The following is a 13,847-nucleotide window of genomic DNA, read 5'->3' on the forward strand; positions in this document are numbered from 1 at the left end:
CCATCTTACTTGGTACAGGCACTACTGCAAGGTCACTGATGCCCCTTGGACTGGTGCTCCATCAGAGAATCTTGAGCTAAGACATGGACTGCATTGAAGATCTTTTCACACGTGTCTGCAAAGTCGCTGTGAGGTGGTGTGGCTTTTTTTTTGTCTGTCTCTGTGAGTATGAATGTCTGTGTGCATGTCCATTTGTCTTTCAATCAGTTATTCCCCCAGGTGACCCACCTCTTGCCACATTGCATATCACCCTCGCAGCTCGCCAACGTCCCCTGTCGTGTTGTCAATTTTGAGCTTAATATACAAAATGTTTCATTGCTTCCCTAGATTAGTCCTGGTCTTGGGTTTAGCATGTTATTCACACCAGCGACAGGATAGTTCACTTGGGGACTTCCGGCTGAATATGGAGCTGCAACAAGATCTCTCTGGATGACCAAACGATGATTACAAACAAATGGCCTTACTACTTAGAATCCAAAAAAACAGCCTCTTGGGGTTACTGCCACCCGACAGGATACAGCTTCCGAGCTAAACATGTCATATTGCATCGTTTCACATAGGAACAAAAAGAAAACTTCAGCTGAAGCCTGACTTTCTGAACATAGATGAAATTCCCAAATTCAATTTAGAGTAGGCTTTCAAGAATTAAATTTCCAACTTGAAAATATTTGACACAAAATCTTTTTCCAGACAGTTTTATTTGCAGAATACATATTTTAGTTGTTACTGTTCTTTACAGTGAAAGGAACATTTCTCAAACAGCATTGAAATGGATCACCTAAACCAGATTAATTCAGAAATATTCCCCAGTATGGGCCAAGTTCAGTTTAGAAGTTTGCTTTTGGTGTTTGAACTTAAATGAGAGAAAAGTATTGAGCATAGTTGCAGAAAAAGAGACCTTGCAATTTGGTCTGGCCAACTGCATGGTGACCACCTAAGTGGTAAGTCCCATGGGTGTTTGACTGGAATCTAAGATAATCAGGTCATATTAGATTATGTGGTTGGGTAAAAGCCAGAAGGTATATATTTTGACCACTTCAATCTCTCAAATAGAACCTTCCTACCATGTTGGCTGATGGAGTCACAGGTGTTTCCATCTTCCTGCACTGCCTTTGCTCTCAACTATAGAGATTCTGGAAAGGCAAGAGGTCTCGAAAGTTTGGGTTGAAAGGGTCAGGGTGCGGTGGGTATGATTTTACCTCAAAATAAACAGTTCACAACTCACCCCTATCCAGCGAGTGTTAACTTCTTTGCCTCCTGTTAGGTTGAAAGTTATCACAAAAAGTGTGTCTAAGATGTTGTGTTGAAGCTGGATTTCTGTCTGTATCGCATGTATGTCAGCTTTTAGTCTGTTGTCACTGGTTGTAGTTGCCTGGCTTGACTTTTTTTCCTTTCTTTTTGCCTCTTCTTTTAAAAAAAAGTGAATGGTTTGTACTGTGTTGCGCTCTGTGAAATCTTTCTTGTATGACCTGTGACAAATTTGCAATTTACCATTCTATTTGCGGGTGTAGCATTTCCTTGGGCATCATCCAAGGTGAGAGTTATACCATGTTCACCTTGTATGTGTTTTATCTGTTCTCAGCCAGCTTACAAAGGAATCAAGTGTTATGGGCCAGCAGGCAGAATAATAAACTTGAGACTACAATCAAATCAACCATAATCTTGTTGAATGGTAAAGTAGGCTGAGCAGCAGAAAGGCCTACTTCTACTCCTGGTTTCCTGTGGAAGTGGAGATAAAGTATCTGTAATGTTTACCAAGTGTGGTGTCACAACTCTGACCTTCCTCAAAGATCAATCTCTCCCTCTCTTACCACCCGCCTCCAACTTCCTAAGTAGTTTCAGACGGAATTGAAGTCCAGTAGTCCGGTTGCACACCAGCAGCTGATGAGAGGGACAATATTCTATCCGTTTATAAAAGCTGTCTGCATGCCCTCCCTTCCATCCATTCCGGCCAAAATTATTTGTCTTTCAAAATCCCAGTTGCTACTGCTGCTACCTATCTCACACCCTTCCAACATTTCCTCCTAAAATGAAAGGAGTGGTGTTGGGAGGTACTTGACAGGTGTTATGGCTCCAATTCCTTTCCAGTTCAGAAAACATTCATCAGATTTGGCAATGGTGAACAATTCTGGTGCATCACTATGCCAATCAGAATTTGTATATTTGGAAGGATTCAAGGTCCATTTGCTTAATCCTAGTTAAGTAAGGTTGTCATGGGTTATGGTTACCCTCTTTAATGGTCTCTATTGGTTGATCACCCATATGACAACCTTGTTCATTGTGGAGGAGAGGATGCTGTGGTTTATAGGTGACAGGTGAGTCTACAACTCAGTTTTAGCCAAGTGTATGATGTCTAATGGTTTTCATGGGTGGGTTAACCTTTGAGTCTGGTAGTGTAACCCCAAATTAAAACCATGTGCTTTGTGACCGCCACTCTGGCTGAGAACTGATGAACTCCCATGGCAGTGTTGAACCATCAAGCTAAAAGTGTTGACCATCATTAGCAAATACTAGAAAGCTATATTGTGTCTCAGTTAAGTGTCAATTCCACTTTTGATCATTTTTTTTTCTTTCCATTGCTGCTGGTTATTTGCAACATTGAAGTTTACTGTGTCTTTAATGTCTGTGAAACAATAGAGCACTCCACCATCATCTCCGTGTCAGTTCAAACACACGTCAGCATCATGCAAGCACTGAGCAACAATGGAATGCAGACTGCTTTTAAGCCAGTTTGAGGGCAGCTCAGAGTGTCAAAGGGCAAAACCTAGATTTTTGAGTTTTACCTTCACTAATCATTGCTGTTCAGTTAAATCTTAAAAGACCTGTTGCTGCCATTTCTGTTGAATATATTCTTCAAGTATTGTCTCCCCTCTCTCTTTCCCCCCCACAGTTAAATCAATTGCAATATTTAGTTACCTTGCATTAAAATCTGAGGATATCCCTTAAGCAAGGGCTTTGCTGTCATAATATCAGGTGTCATTGAATGTATAATGTGAATCATTGTCAGAAGTGCTATCTGGAGAGTTAATCGTTTTAATTGTACTCCTTTAATTTAGAAATATATTTATCACTGGACATCACTTACAAAATATGTTTAAAAGGCTGCTGTTGCTTCCATTTTCTCATCTCTGGTATTCCTGTACTGGTTTTGGCTCATCAGTACTGTTGAATATACTTTGCAGGTTTCTGCAGTAAAACTGAACAAGTGCTTATTTGGTAGGCTGTAACACACTGTGTAGCCTGGTTCTGCCAGTGCCTCTCAGCAGCAGGACTCCTCTATCACCAAGGTAGCAAAACAGCCCAGGGTTTGGAAGTCTTAAAATGGTCACTGGAGCTTAAGAATGTTTTTCTGCAATTGGATTGATCTCTTATCCAGATACAGAAACTGTTATAGATATATTCTCACAGTTGTAGGTCTACATAGGTGTAGATACCTGCACAAGTATATGTAGTTACAGACACATACACATATGTATATGATGATAAACACAGCACACACAAAGGACTGAGAACAGGCAAATTTTATCATAAAACATTAATGTTTTGCTCATTCAACAATCAAAACCTAACTAAAGTCCAACACACGATATGAACAAAAAGATAGGAACAGCCTACTGAAACCTGTTCCACCATTCGGACCAGTCATAGCTAATTTTCAGCCTCAACACCACTTTGCTAACACCTTTCTATATTCCATGATTGGCCTGAGAGACCAAATATCTGACTATCTCAGTTTTAAATGTATTAAATGATGAACCATCAACAAGATAATCAGGTAGAAAATTCGAAGGATTCATGACCCCCGAGGGGAAAAAAATTGTCTTCATCCTATTATAAAGTCATGGTCCCTTATCCTGTGACCCTGCAATCCCACCCCATCATGGTCTAGACTGTCCAAGCAGTGGAATCATCCTCTTAGTGTCTGCCCTGTCAAACTGCTTCATAAGATCTCCAGACAGGGTTTGAGACCACTATAAGTACAATCAACAGTCATCCCGTCCATCACCATTTCCTACTTAAACCATTGAGACAATGTTAAAGCTTTAAACCAAGTAGCATTATAGGATTGGAAGGATTTGTACTTTGAACATTCATCTCAGGGACTTGACCAAGGAAGTGCAGGGGAAGTCAACTAGTCATCCACTTCCCAAGCATCACCATTGAGCTGACCACAGGTGGAAACGTGACTTGTTGACATGTGGACCCAAGACTCTTCAATTCAATTTTCAGTGCACTTTAGTCCTCAGCTTTGTACATTCAAAGAGCCAAACTGATACAGGGAGACTAAGAGGTGAAAAATGGACTATAAGAACTTGAAACCATAAAGGAGTTTTATGTTTGCTTTCTTGTTTAAACGTGCGTTACTCACCTGTAATGTTTGCATGACCTCCATTCTGTCACAAGTTGAAGCCTTTCATTCTCTGTGCTGTTTCTTCTCATTTGTTTGTGGTCCAAGCTACGGTGCCTAAGAGATTCCAAATCTAGGGGTATCCTGCCAAGGATTGAAGGCACTTCAGAGCTAAATTTCAATCTGGTGTTGTGGACAGCAGTCACACAGTTTCAAGCAGAACATCTGTTTCTATCCTCCTCACCACCCAATATGACATTGGGCAAGGTGTAAAACCAACATTAGCCCTTTCATTCTCAGAGATAAAGGGAACATTCACGAGGTGTCATAATCTAAATTTACTCAGTCACAGGCGGGACACAATTGTTGTCATGAGGGCACAGGATGCAATAGCAAAGAGATAAACCTGTAAAGCCAAGTTCTATCTTGCACAGTTTTGACTGTCATTCTGAGATGGCTAAGTGGAGGGGACAGGTTGGTGGTGCTGAGTGAAGTCTAAGTGGTTAAGAACATGGTTGGGAGGGTTCGGAGTAATTGTGAGAGTGGAGCATCCTCTAAGAATGGATCTTAGTGTGATCTTGGCAGAGGAGAGCAACCAATTTTGCTCTTCCCTCTTAATTGGGAGTCATGTTGCACAGTAAGTGGGGCATTCAGTGTGGTGAGAGCCACTCGATGATAACAAGCACACGGTTTTTCCAGATTTTGAAACACAGACTAGCATAAGTTTTTATGCCAGGTTCTAAGATATGAAAAAAAATGGAGCTTTGTCCATGTTTTAGATTACCATGTCCCTCCATAAGGCAACCCATAATAGTGCAGAGACACCCAATCAGTGTGTCAACTACTGATGCCTTAATATTAAGTGCAAGATCTAGAGCTTTTATCAGGAAGAGTGGAGACAGCGGTCTCACGATTAAGGCTACACCAATCAGTTGTAAAGCACAACCTTCCATGTAACTGCATGATGATGTAAGGAGTGGAGTAAGCAGTTTGCACCTGTGTTCATTTCAAGTTGTCTCTCTCATGATGTTGCATGGTGTGCTGTGCTGGGGGAGGAGGGAGAGTGCTTTGTAATGGATAAAACACAGGAAAACTAAACATGCACCAAATTGGGCCCTGGCTGGCACCATGACAATTTTAGGCATTAATTAATAACAATGGTCCCGAAGCCTAGGCCACAACAGAGGAGCATACTGCACTGGAATGTGAGTGCGGAGATGTTGTAGATTGCTGGTAGATTTGATTCTCGATGCTTTGAAATGTCCTCACACCTGGAATCATCCAAGTACAAGCCCATTTTCTCATTCTGTTTGGAGGCTATTGAAGTGTAACTCCAATGAGGCTCATCTTTTTTCATATTATTTTTCTATTTGAAGAATTACCACCCATTTATAGCCTTTTGTAATGCAAAGTGTCAACCATTGTCATGGTGACAGAGACCTGCTGACTCAGGCTGTATCCCTACGTGCAACAAAGAAGGCATCTTTATTTTTCTCTTATTTTGACTTTGCCTTCTCCCCACTGCTCACTTCCACCTCCAGCTCAGCATGGCCAGTCACTTGGCCTCAAAACATTATTTCATAATTCTGGTTCATTGCTGATGTGCAAGCTGCATTGCAAAACCCTGCCATTGTCAAATGGGATTCAGTCCGCCCTTTAAGCAATCGTTTTGTGATGTGATTGACAGGAAGTCCCTAGGGCCCATGGTCAATGTGTTATATTGCCCTTGATTTGAAGATACCAATCTCTAATCTTCCATTGCACAAATTAGACATTTAGTATCTTTTTACTTTATGCAATTGGACAATTCATATAGCCTCATTAAGATTGTCACTATGTTGGTATATATTCATATTCTTTCATGCCCCACTGCCCACAGTTGTAAATTGGTTTACCCCGCAAATTATTTTGATGGCTTGGCTTGGCTGTTCCAGGATACTGAGGGGTTTGCCCTCCTTGGATATGGATGCTGTGGCTTTAATGTGGATTTCTTCCCTTTTTATATATGTTTTGTTTTGTTTAGGAAAGGCAGCTCTCGACGATGGGGGCCACCAATTCCCGACTGATGAGCACCCTGACTCACATGAAAGATCGGTGCAGTGAAACCCAGCTGAACGGCGTGACATCATCGCACCCTCCCCCCCGCCTGCAGATCACCGAAAATGGCGAATTCCGTAACGCCAGTGGCCACTGACGCAAGGGGAAAGGAGGCGGTGGGGTGGGTGGGTGGGAAGGAAGCCAGGTCAGATGCAAATCATCTTCCCTGCTCATCATGCTTTCCTTTCATCTCTCTCTTTCACCTCTCCCTGCCCTTACTTCTCCCCATAAAGTGCAAGCCTGTGGTGGGATAGAACTGGCAAAAGTGGAGTGGAAACCAATTATAACTATTAACAATTATTTTATACCCTCTCATCATTCACGCACGAACACTCCCAAGTCCCCTGGCTGTGGATAATGCCCAGGTCTTGATGCACTTAAAAGTGGTATATTTTTCATTGCACTTTTCTACCTGTGCCATGTTTAAATGGCCTATTGTATGAGAAAGACAAGAAAAACATTTCAGATATTATATATAATATATAAATAAATATAACAATGTACAGTGCACACACATCTCCATGGTTACCTGGAGATTAGGTTCGTCTGAAACCTTCATTGATAGGGCTGTTAATTTCTTTCCTGGCTAACATGTACTGTAGTGAACATCAGATAGCAAGAAGTCATTACAAATTTTGAAGTTTTGGTCCGGTTTACCGGAAAGGGAGTGTGTGCTGTCATTGCCATCTCCCCCAATCACACTCTTCCCACCCAAGGCATTTGTGTCAATTATTTTCATGCCTATGGGGGCATGAAGTAATCTGCCTTGTGAAATTCACATGTACCTCAAATTTCTGTCGTAATGGAACAAATCGGACCTCGCTTGATGGATTGAGATTATACAGTGGGATTCAATTACACTTGTGCATAACTGATTAATTTTAAATTCCTTTATTTCGCTTTTCTTAAAAAAATTTATACAGTGCCTTTCATAACCACTTGACATCTCACAGCACTTTTCAGCTTTTGCAATGTCATCCTGCTGTAATGTACAAAATACAACAACCAGTTTGTGTACAGCAAGCTCCCAATAGTCATGTGATAATGACCAACCAATCTGTTTTGCAGTTATTGTTTAATATTATGAAGATATTTGGATCTCTAACTTGTTGTGATTCAACATATTGCTGTGAGATCATTTATATGCCATGAAAGAGCAGATATTACCTTGGTTAAATATCACATTAAAGGCAACACTCCTGACAGAACAAAACTCAGTATTGCACTGGGAAAGTCAGGCTGGATTATGAGCGCAAATCTTTGGATTGGGACTTGAACCCATAACCTTCTAAATCAGAGGAGTGCTACTAAGCTATGGCTAACATCAGCTTTTAGATGTTAAAATTTCCAGTCTTCAGTAAAACAGTTGATGGAGGAGTCTTGGCTGACAACTTTGTTCTAGTAAATATATTTTTCACACAATTTCATTGACAATCTAGCTTCTGTTTGGTTTCTTAACCTATCCATGTTTCCTCCCTGTGAACAGTAGACTCACAGATCTTACATTTTGAGATGTTCCTGAAAGTAAATGCTGACAGTCCAATTCCTGATTTTAAACTGGAAGCCTAACTCCTGCTGATAATATAAACTAAAAGCTGAACTTTCACTGATCTCAAACAGAGGAGTCCATTCATCTCTGCTGTGGAAATCCCAAATCCATCTGGATTCCCCAAGCCAATGTTTGTTCATCCTAAACTAAGGAGTCCATTAGTACTCAAGCACAATAATCTCAACTTCTGCTATTAAACTAGAATTCTTGTTCAACAGAATCAAAGGTTATCAGAAGTAAATGGAAATGCAGAATTTGAAACACAAACAGATCAGCCATGATCTTATTGAATGCTGGAACAGATTCAAGGTGCCAAATAACCTACTTGTGCTCCCAACTCATGGTTGTATGTGGTCCCAACTTATGCTGATCGCAAACGAGGAAACTTGAATTCCATCTGATTTCTAAAGTACAAGGGCAATCCTGGTAGTCCCTCAAACTAGAACCAAACCACTGCTGGCTTCAAACTAAAGAATCCCATGGTTTTGTTAGTGTCACAATGGGATCCCAATTTCTGTTGGTCTCAGGGAAATTAAATCTCCAAAGATTTGGAAAACTAAAGGTCAAACTCCCACTGGTGTCAGTGTAGAATTGCAACTCCTGATAATACAACTTATGCCGGTATCTGCAAATAAAAGTTCAATTTGTAAAAGTTGGTTTTAGATTTGAAGCACAAGTCTTCCCAACTAGAATCTCCACCAAAAGTCCCTGAGGATGACAGTCTCAGATTTGAAGCCAGTTCCACCTCGTGTCAAAATAGAAGCCTTAATTGCTCATAGGTTCTCACACCCAAAGGATCTTAGCCCTGCACCACCATCACAATTTAGTCTCTTGGACTGGATGTCCTACTGCTGATGGTGCCTTGGCCCCAAAACACCATCTCATGCTGGTCAGCTTGCAAAGCCTTGACTCTTGATTTTCACCTCTACGCAAAGGCCCAAAATCCATTTGTCTTTTAGATACAAAGCCCCGAATCTACTGGTCTGCCAGACTTTAAATATCAAAGCTGGCCAGCTAGTAAATTCCAGCAAGTACTTACCAGTTACAGAACAACAAAGCAAAGGTCCTGGGTGAGCCTTCAGAGTATGTAGAATCATAGCAGACAATACTAAACTATCTGCATTTGTTCAAAATGAAACCACAATTTCTGAATCCTTCAAAGTTTGTCAATGGTGTAGAAAATTTGAGGTTTGGGTGTTAGTGGTGCAAAGAATCAGAGGTGTGGTCAAGATCAAGGGAGCAAGCAGTGCTGAAAATCACGTGATGGGGATGATACTGATCATTAGTTTGAGGAAAGAAAGATTTGTATTTTCTGATGTCACTTTTCATGATTCAAAATGCTTTTTTTAATTACAAAGTGCTTTATACAATGAAGTAGCTGTTGTCGAAAATGCAACAAGCAATTTGTATATAGCAAGCTCCAACAGAGAGCAGTGTAGGATAGCCTGTTCATTGATCCAAGTATAAATATTAGCCAGGAGAGGAGGATGAACATCTCTGCTTGTCTATAGGTTGTGCGGTGGATTATTTGCATCAATCTGAAGCAATAAGGTGAGACCCCAGTTTAATTTTTCATCTGAAAAGCAGCACCTCTGACAGTACTTCTTAATCCCATGTGAATGTCAAGTTTTTTTTTAAACTCAAATCCCTTGAGTGGAATATGTATTGTCAACATTCTGATTCTGAGAAAAGAATGTGAAAGGGCAGCAAGGTGGCTCAGTGGTTAGAACTGCTGCTTCACAACACCAGGGTCTTAGGTTCAATTCCAGCCTTGGGAGTCTGTATGGAGTTTGCACATTCTCCCTGTGTCTGCATGGGTTTCTTCTGGGTGCTCCAGTTTCCTCCCACAGTCCAAAGATGTGCAGATCAGGTGAATTGGCCATGCTAAATTGTCCTTAGTGCTAGGTGCATTAGTCAGAAGGAAATGGGTCTGGGTGGGTTACTCTTCAGAGGGTCGGTGGACTGGTTGGGCCGAAGGGCCTGTTTCCACACTAGGTAATCCAAAGTGTTAAGCTCCAAATTAACCAGTAATTAGCATAACTGGTTTTATCTTCTGCCCTTCAATCAAATGATGATTGGTGGTACAGTTAAAAAATTTACAAGGTTTTTTTTTCTCATGTTACTGGCTGACATCAGTCCTGGCCACTCAGTATTTTGAGTTCTCCCTTATTAGAAAATGAGATGTTCATCCCTCTGCTTCATTTTCTTCAGCCTTCTTTTCAGTTTGCCATGTTATTTTCCTGTCTTCCTGGTAGCACTGAATCTTTGCTACAGAGAGAGATATGCCTCCCTCAGCCTCACCCAAGTGCCCATTCCTCATGATCAGGCCTTTGATGATCAAGTGGCAGTAGAGTCCCAATCAGATCCTGGTCATACAGGGGACTGTTAAATATCAGGTCCCTTCCTTAGGCACTGAGGCTAATCTCAACCCTCTGATGTCTACTTAATTGAGCCAGCAGTGCACCCAAGTTAACCCGAAGGTTTGTCCACCAGCTACAAGGCATGATTCAGGATTTTGATGGAATGCTCTTCACTTGCCTGAATGTATGCAGTTCCAACAGCAGTCAAGAAGCTTGATACCATTCAGGACCAAGCAGCATACCTGATTGGCACACTCATCCACCACATTGAAGGAGTACCTCAAATTCGTGTAGGCAGATCAAGGCGCAGCAGAAGTTTCATCCAGTAGAAAACAAAATGACCTCCACCATAGAGTGGGGCTGGCTTTTTCACAGATTATTGGCTTTGCTTAGGCTAACCACAAAATCGTGTTCCCAATTATTAACAAATATCAAATATATCACCCTAATAATTTTTGATTGGACATAATTATAGAAATAAGTAGGCCATTAGGAGTTGGACAATTCAACCATCAATGGATCAGATGTAAGCTCTGTAGTTCTGTGGTGGTGGAAAATTAAACAACTCAATGGAAGAGGAGGAACCTTCTTAAAGATCCCTGTCCTCAGTGATGGGGGATTGCCAAATTATTTGCAGCTATCTTCAGCCAGAAGTTCTAAGTGGATGAGTCATTTCAGCTTGCTTCAGAGAGGCCAGCTTCACAGATGTCAGTATTCAGCCAATTTGATTCATCAAATTTGTGACATCAACAAACATCTGAAGGCCTGGATACTGCAAAGGCTAATGGCCCTGATAGTAACCCAGGTAAATATTAAGGAGTCTACTCCAAAATTTGCTGCACCCCTGGAAAAGCTGTTCCAGGACAACTGCAATACTGGCAACCACCTGATGTGGAAATTTGCCCCAGGGAGGTCCTGTACATAATAAATAGGACAAATCCAACATGGCCAATTACCAGTTTTCTCCTGATTATCAGTAAAGTGATGAAAGGGATTATCAACAGTGTTATAAAGCAACGCTTGCTTAATAATAACCTGCTCACAGATGGTCGGTTTGGATTCCGCAAAGGTCACTCAGCTCCTGACCCCATTAACAACCTCAGTTCAAACATGGAGAAAATAGCCAAATTCTAAGGATGAGGTGAGAGTGACTCACTACATTAAGGCTACGTTTGACTAAGTGTGGTATCAAGAAGCCAAGTTTGGTCCCCACACCTCAGGAAGGACATACTGACACAGGAGCGTGTCCAGCGGAGATTCACACGGATGATCCCTGGAATGGTAGGTCTAACATATGAGGAATGGCTGAGGATCCTGGGATTGTATTCATTGGAGTTTAGAAGATTAAGGGGAGATCTAATTGAAACTTACAAGATAATACATGGCTTGGAGAGGGTGGACGCTAGGAAATTGTTTCCGTTAGCCGAGGAGACTAGGACCCATGGACACAGCCTGAGCATTAGAGGGGGTAAATTCAGAACAGAAACGCAGAAACATTTCTTCAGCCAGAGAGTGGTGGGCCTGTGGAATTCATTGCCGCAGAGTGCAGTGGAGGCTGGGACGCTAAATGTCTTCAAGGCAGAAATTGATAAATTCTTGATGTCACAAGGAATTAAGGGCTACGGGGAGAATGCGGGTAAGTGGAGTTGAAATGCCCATCAGCCACGATTGAATGGCGGAGTGGACTCGATGGGCCGAATGGCCTTACTTCCGTTCCTATGTCTTATGGTCTTAAAACTGAAGTTGATGGGAATCAGGAAAAACTGTTGGCTAGTGTCACACCTGGCACAAAGAAAGATGGTGTAGTTGTTGGACATCAGTCATTTCAGCTCCAGTATATGTCTACAGGAATTCTTCAGGTTCTAGTGATCTAGGCCCAACTATCTACAGTTATCTCATCAATGACCTTCCTAATCCTAAGGTCAAAAATGGGCAATTTCATAGATGTTTGCACAAGGATCACTGTCATTTGTCACTCATCAGTGAAATGGTACATGTCCAAATACAGCGAGACTTGGACAATATCCAGGCTTGGACTGACAAATTGATCAGAATATTTTCACCATGTAAGTTCCAGGCAATGATTATCACCCCACAAGAAAGAGTCTAACCATTGTCTCTTGGCATCCAATAGCATTACCATCATGGTTCTGTCACTTATCAATATGGTGGTCACCAGATACTGATTGGGTGAGCCACATAGATGTTTTGACTTGAGCAGGTCATAGGTAATGAGTAACTCACCTCCTAACTCTCAAAGCCTGTCCACCATCTACGAAGCACAAGATGGGAGTGTGATGAAATGTTCCCAACTTTCTGGATGGGTGCATCTCCAACAACATGCAAGAAGCTTGACACCTTGCGGACACAGTAGCCCATTTGATTGACATTTCATCCACAAACATTTACCCTCTCCACAACTGATGATCAGTAACAGCAGTGTGTACCATCCACAAAATGGACTTTAATAATCTTTAAACCTCCTTAGATAGCACCTTCCAAACCTGTGACCACCACTATCTAGAAGGATAAGAGCAGTAGATACATGGGAACGCAACCACCAAATTCCTCTAAGCCACTGTCCATCCTGGTTGGGAATTCATCACATTCCTTCTTTGACATTGTGTAAAAACAGCATTCCCTCACAGTCACTAGTTAGAAGTTCTGGAACTCCCTCTCTAACAGCATTTTAGGTGTACACCACATGCACTTCAAGAAGGGCAAATTACCACTACGTTCTCAAGAGCAATTAGGGATGGGCTACAAATGCTGGCCCATTCAGTGATGCTTACAATCCCTGATTTTCTTTTTATAAAATCAAATGTTTTTTCCACCATTCAGTTTAATGTCAAATGATCAATGTATCGTTTCAGTTTATTCAGTTTGGTTCCATAGCCCTTAGTGGTACATTCAATTGACTCTGCATCTTTTTTTGGGTGGGGGGGAGGGGTAGCGAGTTCCAGATTTCTTTCCAGAATGCTTTGTGACAACACCCCAAATGGCTACCTCTAATTTTAATTTTCTGCCCCTTAATCTGGAGTCTTCATTACTTCCTCACTGTCCACCACATGCAAGAACACATATGCCTACAGACAATGGCATCAACAATGGCCCTTCCAAACTTGCAAAACAAAGAAATTATGTTGTTGGATTTCTAAACTAAGTGAAACTCATGAACATCGGTGGCACAGAAAAGGTTGAGTTTTGTTCACAGATTTAAGATGCACTGTTAAACACAAGGACCTTCTGGAGTTAATACTAGCCCTAATGATGAAAGCATAACTCTAAAACCATTAAAGTAATAAGGAAGTAGAGGAGATTTTCTTCAGTTAATTTTACCACTAATATGCATATTCAAATAACATAGTTTTATTTTTCAATGCATTTTGTTCCAAATCAGACGCTAGGTTGACAAATAATTACACAACAGCTTTGTGACTCTCAAATCCAATATTTATTTAAAATTTAGCTGCAGTGCAACTTTTAATTTCTG

The 13,847-nt window shown here is 41.3% G+C and overlaps 1 protein-coding gene across 21 annotated transcripts in view; it reads left to right on the forward strand.

Moving 5' to 3' along the window:
- The window catches only part of LOC122541389 (ras/Rap GTPase-activating protein SynGAP-like), a 1,066,559-nt gene that overhangs the window by 895,674 nt on the left and 157,038 nt on the right, over positions 1-13,847 (forward strand). For 2 of the 21 annotated variants that reach the window (XM_087979377.1, XM_043678125.2), the window contains exon 19: positions 6,372-6,542. The exons of 17 other annotated variants lie outside the window; for them this stretch is intronic. In XM_087979377.1, the coding sequence (XP_087835503.1) occupies positions 6,372-6,542 (171 nt within the window). Of the gene's footprint in view, positions 1-6,371; positions 6,543-13,847 lie in introns of those variants that run through there. 2 more of the 21 variants (XR_015753055.1, XR_015753056.1) reach the window with 2 other exon arrangements.

This window comes from Chiloscyllium plagiosum, unplaced genomic scaffold, assembly GCF_037043375.1.
Source record: "Chiloscyllium plagiosum isolate Xiang-an unplaced genomic scaffold, Cpla_swu_hap1 HiC_scaffold_35, whole genome shotgun sequence".
Lineage (NCBI taxonomy): Eukaryota > Metazoa > Chordata > Chondrichthyes > Orectolobiformes > Hemiscylliidae > Chiloscyllium > Chiloscyllium plagiosum.